The 15,654-nt window shown below is 48.9% G+C and overlaps 1 protein-coding gene across 3 annotated transcripts; it reads right to left on the bottom strand.

The window, feature by feature from the left end:
• Nucleotides 1–1,645: 1,645 nt before the first annotated feature.
• DELE1 (DAP3 binding cell death enhancer 1) lies at nt 1,646–15,116 on the bottom strand. 3 transcript variants are annotated; one of them, XM_019739127.2, is made up of 13 exons: nt 14,963–15,116; nt 14,235–14,343; nt 14,017–14,140; nt 12,165–12,312; nt 11,034–11,195; nt 10,700–10,794; nt 10,501–10,597; nt 7,350–7,492; nt 6,329–6,487; nt 6,143–6,235; nt 3,768–3,927; nt 2,991–3,230; nt 1,646–2,304 (listed from the first exon to the last, which is right to left on the bottom strand). In XM_019739127.2, exons 1-12 carry the CDS (start codon nt 14,991–14,993, stop codon nt 2,992–2,994), a joined length of 1,560 nt encoding a protein of 519 aa, XP_019594686.2. In that variant the 5' UTR covers nt 14,994–15,116; the 3' UTR covers nt 1,646–2,304; nt 2,991. The 3 variants fall into 3 exon arrangements, with proteins under 3 accessions (XP_019594686.2, XP_019594685.2, XP_019594687.2); XM_019739126.2 differs by having other exon boundaries at nt 1,646–2,212; XM_019739128.2 differs by having other exon boundaries at nt 1,646–2,212; nt 11,034–11,192.
• Nucleotides 15,117–15,654: the final 538 nt, after the last annotated feature.

Here is a 15,654-nt window from a genome sequence, read left to right as displayed (position 1 = left end):
GCAATGCACAGAAACACTCATTCACTGAAGAAATATTTACTGAACATTACTAAGTGCCCTGCAATGTGTTAGCACTGAAGATAGAATGAACCAAAGAGCCTTATTCCCACTGTAGCATCAGGGGTCCCTGGAAACAGCATCTCCAGATAAGGAAACTGAGGTAGCAGAGCCTCACACAGAGGTCTCATTGTTGAGGGCACTAGGCCCTGAACCTCAGGTCACCCAGCATCCTAACCCAGGCTGGCCCTGCTGCCATGGGCCACCTCCCTGTCCTCCCCTCACATTTCCTTTCAGGGCACTGACTGTGAGTCATTAATAACAGAATTTTAATGGCAAAAGCACAGCGGTTCAGGGTCTGCCAATGAAGCCCATCCCCTGGGGCTGTGTGGAGCCCATGGTGACTGAATAGCCAAGGATTTCTGGTCCCTTGACAACATCTCTCACGACTCTTCCATCCTTCCCTCTCCACAAGGAGAGCTTAAAAATATCCCACCTCCACATTTGGCGTCCCAAATTGAATCAGTACTTAATTTGTAATGACTGAAGGAGAGGGAGAGCCGCATATGGTATCACCATAGGATGCCCCGTGTCCCTGGACTGTCTGAACTGCCCCTTGGCCACAGGCAAGGTCAGGAAGAAGCAGTAATCAGAAAGCCCAAAATGACAACAGGAGGGAAGAGGCTGGAGAGTGGGGCTCCATGGAAGGACCAGAAGTGACATTTTACACAGAGAGGGCCCCACAAAGGTGCATGTGCAATCGGCAGGGAGCCAGCTCTCTGCTCAACTCCATGAGGGAAGCATTGGGTTAACCAAGTTCTTTACCGCAAGACTTCTTGGAACCTTGAATATGCTGATGTGTATTGTGAATCTATAAAAAGGGGATGTCTAATGCCAAGCTTCCCAAACTTATTTGACCACAGAAACCGTCTTTTTTCCCCCTGCAGGGAGATTAGTGCACTGCACAGCTTAAAACCCTGAGCTTTAACCAATGTGTGCATTGAGCCCCTAGCTGCATGGAGCTTGTGCTAAATGCTGAGGATACTGGAATACAAAGAAGACAAGGTCACTGGCTCCCAACGTGCCATTGGTGGGAGACAATCACATAAGGGGACCAGTGGGGGCAGGACCAGTGTGCAGGGCAGCCCTGGAAAGGGGGGGAGGGGCAGGGGAGGTGCTGGAGCTAGAGGAAGCTTAGGGCTCCAGTGGTGAGAGAAAGATGCTGGAGAAGCATGGCAGGACCACCAGAGGCTGGGGAGTGAAAGGGGTAGGCAGCAGAATGGGAAATGTGGACTATCTCCCCCCCAACTCCTCCCACCTTTGAGCTGGCCAAGCTGGGTGGTCTTTTCCATTTGAACAGTCACTAGGGGATTTGGTCCTCTGTCCCACCCACCCCCACCCTCAACCACATCTCTGCTCTTGACTTGGGCTAACATCCAAAAGCCAGGGCACAGCTATTCACAAATTCAGTAATTGGAGTCATTAGCGTTGACTCAGAAATCATTTTTTCTAAGTCTCTCTCTTGGAGAAGCTTTTAAGACCCTTTAAATTGGTTAATGGAGAGTTTAGAGATGAGAATGGAGCCTTGGCTTTCAGCTCCCCCTGCCCGTCTCCCTGGCTCTCCCCAACACACTTAAGGGCAAAGCGATGAGATAATTCCATGTCTGTTTTATTAAGCTCCCATCCATTTCTGGCACACCCTTCACAAACGAAGATCTCAGAATCTATACTCTCCTGCTCCGCGAGTCCAGGTGCTCAATCTGCAGTTACTCCCTCACACTGGCAGAACAATAACTCTTTCACATAAAATTACAGTGTGAATGGTGCAAAAGAGCCCTGGGCCAGGAGTCAGGAGGCCTGGGTCCTCTCCTGGCCTGGTGATTCATAAAGCCATGCAACTATGGTCATCACTCTGCTTCCTCGGGCCATGTAAGCACCAAGGTCCTTTCTGCAATGAAATGCCCATATCAGCAGACCAAGGGCAGACACCATTGCCCTTGGTCTACAACTGAGGAAACAATGCAGTGAGTCAGGCTACTCACTGCTTCAAGGGGGCATGGCCAGAACCTAGGTCTTCACACACTTTCCTCTTCTTTACTGTGTTGGGGCACGTACTTAAGGTTCTTTGGGAATAACTGGCTTCTTCTTTGGGATTCAAGTTGTGGCACTCTCTGAGAACCCACAGGCTCCATCTTTAGGGCTGAAGCGAGAAGGTCTGGAAAAAAAATCCAGCAGATCTATCAGGCTTTTAGGCAAGAAACTCCTTCCTTCCAAATCAGAGGTGGAATGGAGACGATCACGAATCCACTGGAGATGAACAAAAGCAAAGCAATTCAGTGTTTCTCAAGTTTTAACCCTTCATGGAACCACCTCAGCATTCCTGCCCCCTCTCCAGGTCTGTGCTCCCCTTTACGCAATGTCACAATGTTCTTTAACTTGATTCACTATGTTTAATGTCTACGAACCTACAACAAGCTAGTCACATTTTTACATTATAGACTAACTATACAACTACTAAAATAAAAAAATAGGAATTTGAGTACCACCTAAAATCCTCTTGTGACCCACCAGAGGCACAAACATCAGAAGACGGCAAAAAAATAAAATAAAAATGACGTAGTCTAAGCCTGAGTAAACTGAGGCATGGGGAGGAAGAGGGTAGGTGATTTGCTCAAAGACAAAGGCTAAGGTGAGAACTAGGGTCCCTGGAGCCCTTCAGCAGTTTTTCACAGGCCTGCATGAATCCTTTTTGAGCACAGACCAGAGATGCCTGTGACTGCACCCACTGCTCATCCGTGAAGCTATCAACTGGGGGAAAAGGTCAAAGTCATTTATTAGCCATGAACTTGAAATTGCTTGAAAACCTGGCTCCCACTGGAATTTCCAGCCTGGAAAGGGATCCAGAAACCGTCATTTTATTGCCATCCAACCTCCTCCTGGCCCTCCCACCCGCAGCACCAGCGAGAGGTACCAGTGATTGTGTCTGATCTCACCTTAGCCGAAACCCAGTCTGACAAGACTCCTTTCCAAGGGGTTGGGGTGTGAGGGGCTAGCTCTGCTGGGGACTCTGGGGCTGGCTCCGAGATGCCCACTTCTACAGAGGAGGCCAAGGTTTCCTGTGCTCGAGGCGTGTGGGAGGCGTGAGGCTCCTGCCAACAGGGTGTTCAGACCACACAGGGAGGGGCTGGAGAATGACTTCAATCCGGTAGCTGCCGGGCTGCTGGGCCCCGGGGCTGTGAGAAGAGGCGAGAACAACTCTTACTCACGCTGTCTTCCTGGATTCGTACTTTGAAGCAAGGACTTCTTAAAGGACTTGGTCCCCCCGGCCCTGTTAACCCACGGCAGCCGAGTGACTCATGGGTGAGCAGGGCTGGAGTCCTAGAAGGGTAACTCAGGGTGCGGAGGCAGCCTCGGGATGGCGTCTCTCCTGAAAACTCATCACAGCAGTTTCCATCGATTCAATACCTACTGCGTGCCAGGCTGTGCCAAGCCCTTTATAGTCATCTCATTTCATCCTTGCAACCACATGAGTGAGGTATTACTTGTACCCTCATTTTCAGAGGTGAAGAAACTGAGGATCAAAGATGGAGTCCAAGTTCAGGAACAGAGCAGGGGTTAAAACAATTTTGTCTGACTCAAAAAAGCTGTACTCTTACCCACCATGGGGGCAGGAAATGACAAGAAGACGAAGAGCTACTGCAACTCCCCTCTCTGTCACAGGGTACTGAGCTCAAGGGAGGGCCTCTGTTGGCTTTGACTTGCGTCTGTACCTGCTGCCTCCATGGAAAAGAGGGTCCGCAGCCTCTCCCGGGCAGGCTCATTCCCCAGCGCCGCTGCCTGCTGGTAACACCTCACTGCCTCTCCCAGGTTCCTCTGCACGCCAAGGCCCTTCTCATAGCAAATTCCCAAGTGGTACCTGCTCTGAGAGTCCTAATGGAGAAAACAGACAGATACACAGATACACACACATGCAGGACTGAAGAATGGAAACGCAATGGCTTCATCCACACAGGGTCAAGGCCCAGCCCTGGTCCCCCCTTACCAAGGGATCTCAACCATGAAAAGCCAGAGGCCCAGAGCCAGCCCCACACAAAGGAGACAGGGATCCCTCCACCCGGGGAGAGTCCAGCCAGAGGAGTATGAAAGCTCTCTCACTGAGGCTGGTGCAGAAAGTATGCAGCAGTGATGGCTCCAGGAAGCCCTAAGCCCAGCTATGAGACACCTGGGAGTAGGCTCTTGTGTTATCCTCAAAGAGCCAAGAGCAAGGGTGAGAACTAGGCTTCCCAAAGGCCCCGAGTGCCTTCCTGAATCTCTGCCGAGAGGGCGGCACAACATACATTACAAGGAAAGTGTTTCTCCTCCTTTGAAAGGTTAAAAGGCTGAGCCCTCTGCCCATGGCTGGGGATCCTCTCTCTTTTCACTGAGAATTATCTCCTTGAGAGGCAGTATCAGGTTGGGTTAGGAGTCCAGGCTGGACAGCCACACCACCTGACTTCCAATTTTGGCTCCAGCACTTACCAGCTGTGTAACCTCAGGCCTATTAGTTAGCCCACATCTCTGGGCCTCAGTTTCCTCACCTCAAAAGTGGGCATAATAATGGCACCTACCTAATCACGCTGTCACAAGGATGCAGTGTGTCAGTATGCGGAAAGTACTTAGTGTTGTTATTATTTTCATACCTTGAGTTGCCCACATCATTAATCTCTCCCTCTAATGGAATGTTTTCATTATTCTCAATATCCCAACTTGAAAAACAAAACACTACTGATTCCCAATCCTGGTCCCACTTCTCTTTTACCTTCTTCAGTCAAATTTCTAAAACGAGTTTCTATAACGTGCAGGCCAAAGTCTATGTAATAAATGTGGTGGACTCATGGCTACCGGCCAGCTTAGAACACAGCCAGGCCAAAACATCCGCCCTACAACTGCTCAGCACAAACCCAGGAAGACACAACTCCTAGTGGAGTGGATGAGTGTGAGGCCTGGGCCCCAACGCAGGCGTACGTAATATCCTTTGTGCACCTTCTTCTCCGAGCGTGCTGAGTACCTAAAGCGGGCCAGGGTGCCCCCGGCCTGTCCAGCATGTGGACGTGAGATCCACGCAGCCCAGAGAAGGCTCTTTCAAGGAAAGACAGGCACAGCAGCCCGTACTGGTTGGTGACATTAATCCCCTTTTGATGGCTACCACAGAATGACAAAAAGGATGTATTCTGATGCGCAAGAGTTCAGTGATGCTATCGGTGTGTGTGGCCAGAAAACAAAAACGCTGCAGCCCCTACACGGCGAAATTCTGGTCTGTGCGTACTGCTTGCTTTCGTCCCGTGCTCCCGGGCCTTCAAGAGGCAACTCGAAAAATATACTGGTCACATACACTGCAGGAACACAGCAAACCAGAGGCCTGCTCGGTGATGCACACTGGGTAAGCTGTGGGGTGTCCTGCACTAAGGACACCTGCTTCACTCAGCATTCCCCAAACCCAACTGAGCCTTTTTTAACTCGTGTGACGTATAAACATCCCCTGAAACTAAGGGTCTGTGGAATCAACTCTGGGCCCTGCTGCCTGGACGCCAATGCCGCCAGGTCCCAGACAACCAGATATCCCCTCTCAACTGCTCGGTGTCTTCACCTCACATGTCTTCTGGCTTCCCTGGGCTACACCACTTGCAAGGATGCACCTTTTGAATGTACAGCTGATAAAATGCTTTCACACCTATTATCTTAGTCAGTCTTGATCCTCACAACAACCCTATGACGTAGCAGACAGATAAGGCAGGTATTATTATCCCAGTTTTAGAGACGAGAGGAAAGGTTTGGATCAACAAGTGACCAGCCCAGTAGTATGCTGGTAAATGTTTAACAACTAGCTCTCCAGGGGGAAAAGCCCTGCTTTGTAGCATTTAGCAATTTCTGTGGTGCAAATACTCCTCCCATGGCTGACTGTACACAACTAACACTCTTGCACTCTAGCACACCACCTGATTTGCCCAAAGGTCACACGGTAAGTGAGTGAGAGTTAAGGCTGGAAGCCGGCCCCATGCTCCTGTCAAAAGGTCCCCCAACCACAGGAGCACTCGGTACCAGCTCCAAAGGCCTTTCCTTTGTCAGACTTGATCCCCCACATGCCCGGACACTGGAGCCCTCATACCCCATTGTTGGCCGCAAGCCAAAGATACTTCACAGCTCTCTGCTCATCCAGGTATGGCTCCTTGGTGAAAAGCACCCCGAGGAAAGCTTGGGCCTATGGGCGAGGAGGAAGGATAAATGTATTTTGGTCACTGCCAGGCCCCACATGCCCCAGGTGCCCAGGAGGGACCCCACCCATGGCACTTACCTCTCTCAAGCCTGAATCTGCAGCCTGCTTCAGCATGGACACTGCCCTCTGCCGCTCAGGGTCCCACGAGGAGGCCGGGTCTTGCAGCACGCACCTGGCATAGCGGTACTGAGCCAGGCTGTGGCCCTGGGTGGCAGCCAACTGGTAACAAAAGGCTGCCTGGGGCAAAGGGAAAAACATCAGTCGGCTGGTAACTCTGTAAGCAGACTTTTTCTTTGAGTGAAATTTTTAAAAATTATTTTAATTAAATAATACATAATCATTATGGATGAGTCAGAAAATGCAGATAAGCCAAAAAAATACAGATAAAATACAGATAAACCAAAAATAGAAACATACAATTCCAAGAAATCCTGCCTCCTAAGATCATTCTGTTAACATTATAATATAACATTGTACTGTAACATAACAGTGTAGCCTTGCAAACCTCTTCATATATGTGTATTTACATATGTACACATACACGTTATATATACGTTCACACACACATATGTAAATATGTATGGGGGGGGGGAGAGAAAGAGAGAGAACTGCACTGTTTTGTAGCCAGTTTTTCACTTAACAATACACCATGAATGGCTTTCCCTGCCAATAAATACAGATCTAGCACACGATTGTTAAGGCCTACACAGATGTTACTAACAAATTCTCTACTGAAGAAACGTCAGGTTGCTTTCCTTTTTTTTTTGTTCAGCTATCATATACAATTCCAAGAAGTACATTCTTGTCTATAACACCTTTGTGTACTTATCCCACATTTTTTTGGAATTAATTAATCCATTCACCAAGGTAACAGTCTAGGCCCTAAGGATACAGCTACAAAGACTAAAGACACGGGCCCTGGCCTGCCTGAGTCTGGAGTCTACACTCCTAGAAGTTAGGAGGTTCTTTCTTACTTTTCCTCTCACAGCTGGGAGAGAAGTGGACTTTCCCCAAGCCCGCCCACTGCTCATTTCTGGAGGTCGCTCTGGGCCGTGCAGCATAGGGCACAGGCCTGGGGGCGGGGGAGGAGGTGTGGTACCTTGCTGAGGTCCACCGGAGTGCCTCTGCCATGCTCGTGACACAAGCCCACGTTGTACTGTGCTTTGCTGTAGCCGCGCTCTGCTGCTTTCTGGAAGTAGGAAAAGGCCGCCGTGTAGTCTCCATTCTTCATGTTCTCTGTTCCTGTAAGAAAGCTCTCGACATCAACACAGCTTCCTCTGGGAACTTCCCCACATCTTCGGCCAGATACCCACAAACTCCTTCCTTTCTTTTTTGTGCTGGACACTTTGCATATATTTCCATCCTCCAAATATTTCATTGGGTTGCCATACACACCAGTGGGTTCTGCCCTCCTCTACACCATCCTCCTCTTGGTAATAGCATCCTGACTTCCCTTTCGCAACAGCCCTCTTCCTGGTGCTGTCAATCAATGTGCCTACTCTCTTCCCAACCAATGAGACCGTCCCTCAGGAACCTGACTTTTGATCTGGTTGTGGCAGGAGAGACAACAGCTTTTGCCGGTTTATTCTGAGGGCAGCACTCTGAGGACACTATCAGTGGCTGCCCCCTAATTCCTGGAACTTCCTTGATTCTTGTCCTTTCTGAGGCTTGGCAGGTCAACAGCTCTCAGGAGATTCCTTTTGTGCTTAAGCTGGCCAGAGCGGGTTTTGGCTGTTTGTAACCCATACAACCTGATACAGCTGATACTGTTAATTTTGCTTTATGAGGCAATAGTGAGAGATAAAATAAAAGAGTAGAGACCTGAACTCAGCTGTGTCCAACTCCAAAGCCCATGTTCTTTTTATCCTCCAAACAGAAAAGAAAACAGGAAAGGGGCTAGGCACAGCCAATTCTCAACTGTAAGCCTTTGCTCAGGCTGTTTCTCCTGCTGGGGATATCTTTTCCTGCCACCATCATCAGGCCTTCGCATCCTTGTTTCTGCTCTAGAACCTTCAGACCACACTCAGGCTTGAAACCCTTTTTTGGCACTCACTTAATATACAAGCCGTTTTCTATGCTAAATTGTTTCAAAAGTACAAGCCCTGCTCCCACAATTAGACTGTAAAACTGAAGGCAGAAGCAGAAAAAAGATGTAGAAGAAATAACTCTGCATAGGGTGAAAGCTCTATACAAATGCAAAATATGATTATGGCTTATGCTCCTTTTGTATTGTCAGTGCTTAGCACTTGCTGAATAAATGAATATATGAATGAAGGAATGGGCAAGAGAATTCTCAGAAAAGACTGTCTGCCCATCAAAATCACAAAAAGCTACTGAAGTAGAAGCCAGGTTCCATCTAGCCAGCAATGAATTAAAGTTGCCTCCCTGCTGCCTGAAAACTCACTGTCCAGGGTTCACAGAGTCCTCTGTCCTTAAGAAGACTTGAGAGGGCAAAGGATCCCACCCTGGCCCCATTCTCCACACTGGTTCCATCAACATACCCTGATCAATCTACTCTTCTCCGTCTCCTCTGCCATTAACCCAGACCAAACCACCATCACATTTTGCGTAGCCATCAGTAACAGCTCAATCCAGTCTCCTGTTCTCCCTCTGGCATCCCTACAATCCACATCAGTCTACACAACAGCCAGAGAGCTCTTCAAAAAAGTAAATCAGATCATGTGACCTCCCCTCCTTCCTGTGCCAGTGTTTTCTTATCTCACTTAGAAAACCCACACTCTATTGTGGCTCAAAAAACCTCACTTGATCTGGTCCCTGCCTGCTTCTCTCTGATTTCATCTTCTACTCTCTCTGTGATCTCTAAGCTTCAGATACACTTACCTTTTTTTTGTTCCTTTAATAAGCAAAACTCAATTCTGCCTCAGGACCTTTGCACTTGCTGTTGTGTCTACTTGGAAAGCAGATGGAAACAAGACTGGCTTGTTTTTGTCAATCAGGTCTTTGCTCAAAGATCTTCCCATCAATAAGGCTTTCCAAATCAAAAGTTGCTCCTTGCCCAAATCACTAACATATTCCCGTTTAATTTTCTCCGTAACATTTATCACCATCTAAAATTCTTTTTTATTTGTTTGCCAATTTATTGTTTTTCTCTTCCTCAACTCACGTTAGTTCCATGAAAAGTAAGGACTTTGTCTTGTGAAGCACTATATCCCCAACACCTAAAACAAGGCGAAGCAAAAGGTGAATGCTCAATAAACTTTTTCCTGAGTGAATCCCAGTCTCTCATCCACCTGTTCACTGGACTCCAGTCGATGCTGCTGGGAGTCTGGGTCTCCCCATTAAAAGGGCTGAAACTTAAGCCAAGTCACACTAGAGACCAGGACAAATGGTGGAGGGGCATCTGCAGTCCCCAGATGTGGGTAAGAAGTTCCTATTCATGCACTTGAGAGCCTCCTCCAAACCTCAGGAGACTGTTCTTGCCTGTGTGTGGCAGAGAATGCAAGATGTCCTCCAAGATTTATTTTCTCATTCTTACATAGTAATACCGTGTTTTCCCAAAAATAAGACCTAGCCAGACAATCGGCTCTAATGCGTCTTTTGGAGCAAAAATTAATATAAGACCCGGTCTTAAAGTAAAATAAAACCAGGTCTAATATAATATAATACAATATAATATAATGTAATGTAATGTAAATGTAATGTAATGTAATGTAATGTAAATATAATATAATACCGAGTCTAATATAACATAACACAATACAATACCAAGTCTTATATTAATTTTTGCTCCAAAAGATGCATTAGAACTGATTGTCCAGGTAGGTCTTATTTTCAGGCAAACACGGTAGAACTTTCAGGTAGGCACACAGTCATTTAGCTAAAGACTGCATTTCCCAGCCTCCTCTGTGGCTAGGGGGTGGCCATAAGCCTGCATTTTGGACAATGATTTGTGCAACTTCTGGTCACAAAGGAGTGGTCCTTTGGCTTTCCCACCTTCCCCTTTCCAGCTGGCTGTTCTTGCCTGTGTGTTCTTGCCTAGTTTTATGGCTATGAGGGCAGGAGCTGGAATAGCCAAACATGACCTCAAGATGGGAGCCAGTTTTAAGAATGGCAGAAAGGTTGGAATGAGAATGTGACCCTGACACCCCTGTGCCACCATGCCAGATCTGGTCTACCTACCTGGGAGAAAATAAACTCTCTCTTGTTTAAAACACTACCCTGACTCTATTTGACCTTCCCCATACCTTTTCCATTTTCCCATCTGCCTGCCTTGAAGCAGGTCCACTTACCCAGGAAGTTGAAAGCGATGGAAACACTAAGCTGGAAGAGCTGCTGAATGGAAGTCACAGCCTCTTCGAGGGAAAGCGTTTTTGATTTATCTTGTTCCTGGGGAAGAAATAGAAAGACTCATCATGGGACGGTTCACTGAGATTGCCTCCTGCCCAGGGCAATGGTAGGAAGATCCCGGTGGCCAAATCGGTACAATACCTGCTTTACACCAGTGGGCTGAGGCTGGGCTCGTTTTGCCTTGGTGCTGAAGCTACCGCTGGCATGCAGGAAGCTGGTATCACTGGGAACAGAATCTGCAAGGAAAATGGCCGATACCCAGCCAGGGTGAAGAAAAAAATGTTATTTCTCCTTTGGTCCCCGTCTCCCAGCCCACCCAGCACCACTGCCAGGAACCACAATAATTCTGAACTGTCCCAGAAAGCATGGCGCCTCACTACAATGACAAGTCCTGGCATATGCAGCAACAAATGCCCACCTGCCCAACTCCTCACCACCCCCCACCTTCTGCTGGTTCTAGGAGGTGGAGACCTACCTTCCTCAGAGAGATCCTGAAGACCAGCTGCTCTCAAGGAGCTGTGTGAGGAGAGGCTCTCGGGCTGAGTGGAGGGCTCTTCCTGGCCCAGCCTGGGTTCCCTGAGGCCAGTGTGCCTGGGAGCTGGGCTGTCAGGCGTGGGGAGAATGTGTCTCCTCACTGCTAAAAAGAGCCAGCAAGAGCAGTCTCGTCAGAAGAGGATTGGTACAGTCTGCTCGGGCTTGACTAAGTCCTCTCCCTGACGTTTTGGGGACCAAAGGAAGAATTTGGAAACTCCTATGACACCTTTTTCACATACCTCCTCCTCCATTTCCTTTGCTGGCTTCCCTCTGCAGGGGTCAAGAGGAGCCCACATTTATGCTGATCTTTTGCCCTAAGCATAAATCTCTCCTCTGCTTGAATTCTTCCAGTGGCAGGGAGGCATCTACCTTATTTACTCACTGTTGTAGCCCCAGCACCTAACACTGTTTAATGATAATCTGGATACTGATTATAATCCTAACAATAAGGACAAGAACATAAGCTAATACTTACTGAGCACTTACTATGTTTTAGGTGCTGTTCTATGCCCTTGACATGTAGTAACTCATTTAGTCCTCCCAAGAAACCTATGGGGTGGGGTTTATTATTGCCCCCATTTTATAGATGAAGAAACTGAGGCACAGGGAAGTTAAAAGTGACTTGTCCAGGGACACAAGACTAGTATACAGCAGCTCTGGGGCTTGAACCCTGAAAATCTGACGCCAGAGCCTTAACTACTAGGCGGCATTGCCTCTGTACCATGGGACATAATAACTACTCAATAAAGATCCATTTATTAATGAATGACTGCGTAAAGACTGACCTAAATGGCTGAGGGTTAGGCAGGAAGCCACACCCAGGCTCTAAGTATCCTGGACTCCTGGGAGGATCCATGGGAGGTGATGGGAGGATAGGGGAGGACACTGGAGGGTAGGTGTGGCCCACACCCTGGGTGGATGGAACTTCCTCACATTCCCCTTCCTCTGACTTCAGATAGGAAAGGCAAGGAGTTGCTGATGGCTCTTTTCCTGAGGTGTGTCCACCAGAGATGCTTCCTGGCTCAGAGAAACTCCCAGCCCCGCCCTCCCATCCCCGGGACTGAGAACTCACAGGAGCGACGATGCCATAAGGGAGATAAGAGGAAACAGTCCAGGGGGCTGTGCCAAGAGCCACGCTCCACTCGCCGAGGTCCTGTTGGCAGGGATACCTGGAAGTGGATCTGCCTTGCCAGCTGCAGGGCCAGCACGGCCAGAGTGCCCTGGGAAAGACAGCACATCAGGGACATAGCTCTCCACCAGTCAGCTCCTTCAGTCTCAGCCTTCGGCTCAAATGTCACTTCGAGAAGGCTTTCCTGACTCAGGTGAGGCTGCTCCTACACTACATGTTCTCACAGCACCCAAACTTCCCCTCTGGAACCTTGATCACACTGGTATCTAAGTTATTATCTCTACGATTATTCCACTAAGGTCAGTCTCTCCTGTTAGTCTTAAAACACCACGAGCCCTATGGGGATGACATAGTGAGTTCTTTTAGAAACTGGGCCTGAATCCCAGGGGTCCTGATGCCATAGCTCAGCTCTGTCACTACTTCCATGTGAAAGGGCCTGAGCACAAGCTGTCTCCAGTGCCATGGATACATGTCCCTGTTATTGGCAATGTCAGCACCTTCTCTTCTTCTGGCCTTAGCTCACACATCACCTGATAGAGAGGGTTTCCCTGACTTCCTTTCTTGTCAGGCCTCTCTCTTATACTCTGACTTGTAAACACTGACTTATTTCCTTTCTGGCATTTAGCATAATATGCAGTTATGGTACTTATTTCTCCATGTACTTGGACTTTGTCCTTCTCCCTCAATGAACGTATAAACTCCATGAGAGCAGAGACTATGTCTATCTTGTTTGCCATCGTAACCAGTGCCTGTTGCAACAAATATGTATTTGGGTGTCGCTTCCCATGCATAACACAGGAAGGGACAGGGAACACCAAGTGGTCAATGGGCGAGGAGCTAGCTGAGGTCTGCAGACCTGTTGGAGAAGAGACACCTTCAATAAGCCCAGGCCTGTGATATGTGTGTGGTGGGGTGGCTTGGTTGAGGGGAAAGGGAGGAGTTGTGTCAGATTAGAGAAACAGAGTAAGGCTGGTGGGGCTCAGTTCTGCTGATGACACCCATTTACAGATGGGACAACTGAGGCTCAGAGAGGTCAAGTCACTTGCCCAAAGTACACAGCATGGACGTGACAGGGATGAGATGTGACAGACACAGGACTGATGTGTGTGCCAACTTCATTCAGAATACCTTATAAGCAGAACTTGCAAGGCAAAGATTCTGCCTTATTAGACCTAGTGCTTGCTACTGAGCATCTGACTTTATAGATCAAATTCAACAAACATTTATTAAGCAACTATTATGGGCCAGGATCTGTACTAGGTGCTTTTACAAGCCATACTAGGTGCAGCAACCAAGCTATAGAATATGGTAGCTAAAAGCATGAGCTCCAGAGTAAAATCTGGTTCCTCTACTTTTAATAGCTGTGTAACCTTAAACAAGTTACCTAAAGTTTCAGAGTCTGAGTTTCCTAACCTATAAAATGGAGATATTTCCCTTGCAAGATTTCTATAAGGATTAAACAAGATAATGCATATGTAATACTTTACACTAACAAAATATTAACTAGTTCATATTTATTGTAAGCTCCAATGAAGGCGAAAATCATATCTACCTTGTTCTCTGTTAGGTCCCTAGTGTCTAGCAAAATTGCCTGGCTCAGAGAAAGTGTTAAATAAATGTTTACTGAATAAAAGGCGAAATACATGGAGGGCAGGGGGATGGGGAATCTCCCCAAATATGCTCCAATGCCATGGGTTACTAAAATGATGCCATAGCCTTTGGTTCTAGGCTCTACTCCCATACAGTATCAATCTCACCCACACTACAGGTCAAGGACAGGACTGGGACGCCTTACCCACGATACGGCATCCCACAAGGTGTTCGGGGAGACACGGCCAGACATCCACTGAAAGGCATCCTTCCATCCATGGTACCTTGGGCCCCTGCTTGTGCCTGGGCCTGGGCCCTGGCGGCCAGACCTAGATGATGTAATAGAGGCCATTAAGTTCTGTCCCAAGTAGGGGGAGAGGGAGGCCAGGGGACAAAATAGGTGACGGAATGGCAGTATCTCACCTGTCAAAGTTTGGCACCAGCAGAGTGGAGGAGGTAGCCTGAATCCCATCTGAACTGGTGCATTTGGGGGTCACCCCCCGGAGGCCAGGTCCTAGCAGACAAGGAAGAGCTGTGCAGAACAACAAAAATCAGTCACTTCTACATGTAGAGGATTGAGGCAATGGCAGCCCCACCAATCTTCCCTCTGACCCTTAACAGAGCCCACCCCAGGAATCCAGGAATCACTGGCATCTACCTCTGCAGAGGTTCTCAAACAAGGACACACGTGGAAATCAGGACAGATTCTAGAGTGCCACCCCAGAACCAATTAACCAGGTGATTTTGATGCTCTCCAAGAGCTGACAACCACTGTTCCAAAATGACCATATATACACAAACTTTCGCTTACTGTTTGGAGCACTTTGTCTCCAAATACCGCCTCTTCATTGGCTCCGCCTACTCTATTGGCCTCCACTCCTGTCATTAACTCCATCCACCATCTCGTTATTTGACTCCTCCCCCTTTCAATAGCCCCACCCATCTCCTTGGCTCTGAGCTAGATCTACGCTTCTCACTAGCCCCACCCACACTTCAAATTCCAACGGCCCAAGACTTCTGGTTTGTAGCCCCGTTCCTTTAGGCCCCGCCTTTCCTCAGCTCTAGCCCTGCCCACTACCGCTTCCAACCCGTCCTTCACTCCACTTCGGAGTCTCAGCTGCCGCAAGATGCGCAACTCTGACGCCCCTTACCTCGGCCCAGGAGTCCCCGCAGGCGCCACATGTCGTCGCCGACACCATAGAGGCTCGCAGCCAAAAGAGGACGGCCAAACCACCGGACGGCGGCTACAGCGGCCGCTGTGGCGCCCTCCGGGAGGCCGAACCCCAGGGAAGCTCTCAGCCAGCCAATTAGGAAGGAGCCCAGCCGGAAGGGCTGCGCTCAGTGAAAGGAAGTGGGCGTGTAGGCGTGTTTTGGGGTAGCGGGAGGTGAACTGCGGCAAGGGCATGGGGATGTGGGCCCTGCGCCCATTGAAGAGGTGTGGTTTGCTGCCTGCACAAAAATGGGGGCGAGCGCGCAGAGTGGGGGGTGGGGGTCGCAGATGGCGAAGCTGAACCGCCTGAGAAGCGGGGCCGGAGCGGCCTCGGTGGCGCAAGAGGACCTTGTAGGCACCGAGGAGACTCGTAAAGGAAGCAGTCTTCCCCAGGCGCCGAGGCTGGAGGAAGTGGGAGTAATGAGGCCCGTTGGGCGGAGGAGAGGACCTTTAGGATCCGACGAAGAGAGCCCATACTCTGAGCTTCCTTCTGCCTGGAGAGGCGAGCCGGGGCCTAACTGGGTAATCGGTGAAGAACTACGCTTGCAGGGTTCTGATTCCCGAGTTCCAGTTCTGGCTCGGCTTTGTCTCACCGTGTAGACCCTTTCCCCTGTTTGGGCTTCCGTCTGCGTC

This window comes from Rhinolophus sinicus, linkage group LG10 (genome assembly GCF_036562045.2).
Source record: "Rhinolophus sinicus isolate RSC01 linkage group LG10, ASM3656204v1, whole genome shotgun sequence".
NCBI classification, from domain to species: Eukaryota; Metazoa; Chordata; class Mammalia; order Chiroptera; family Rhinolophidae; genus Rhinolophus; species Rhinolophus sinicus.
This window is presented reverse-complemented; position numbering and strand designations above follow the sequence as displayed.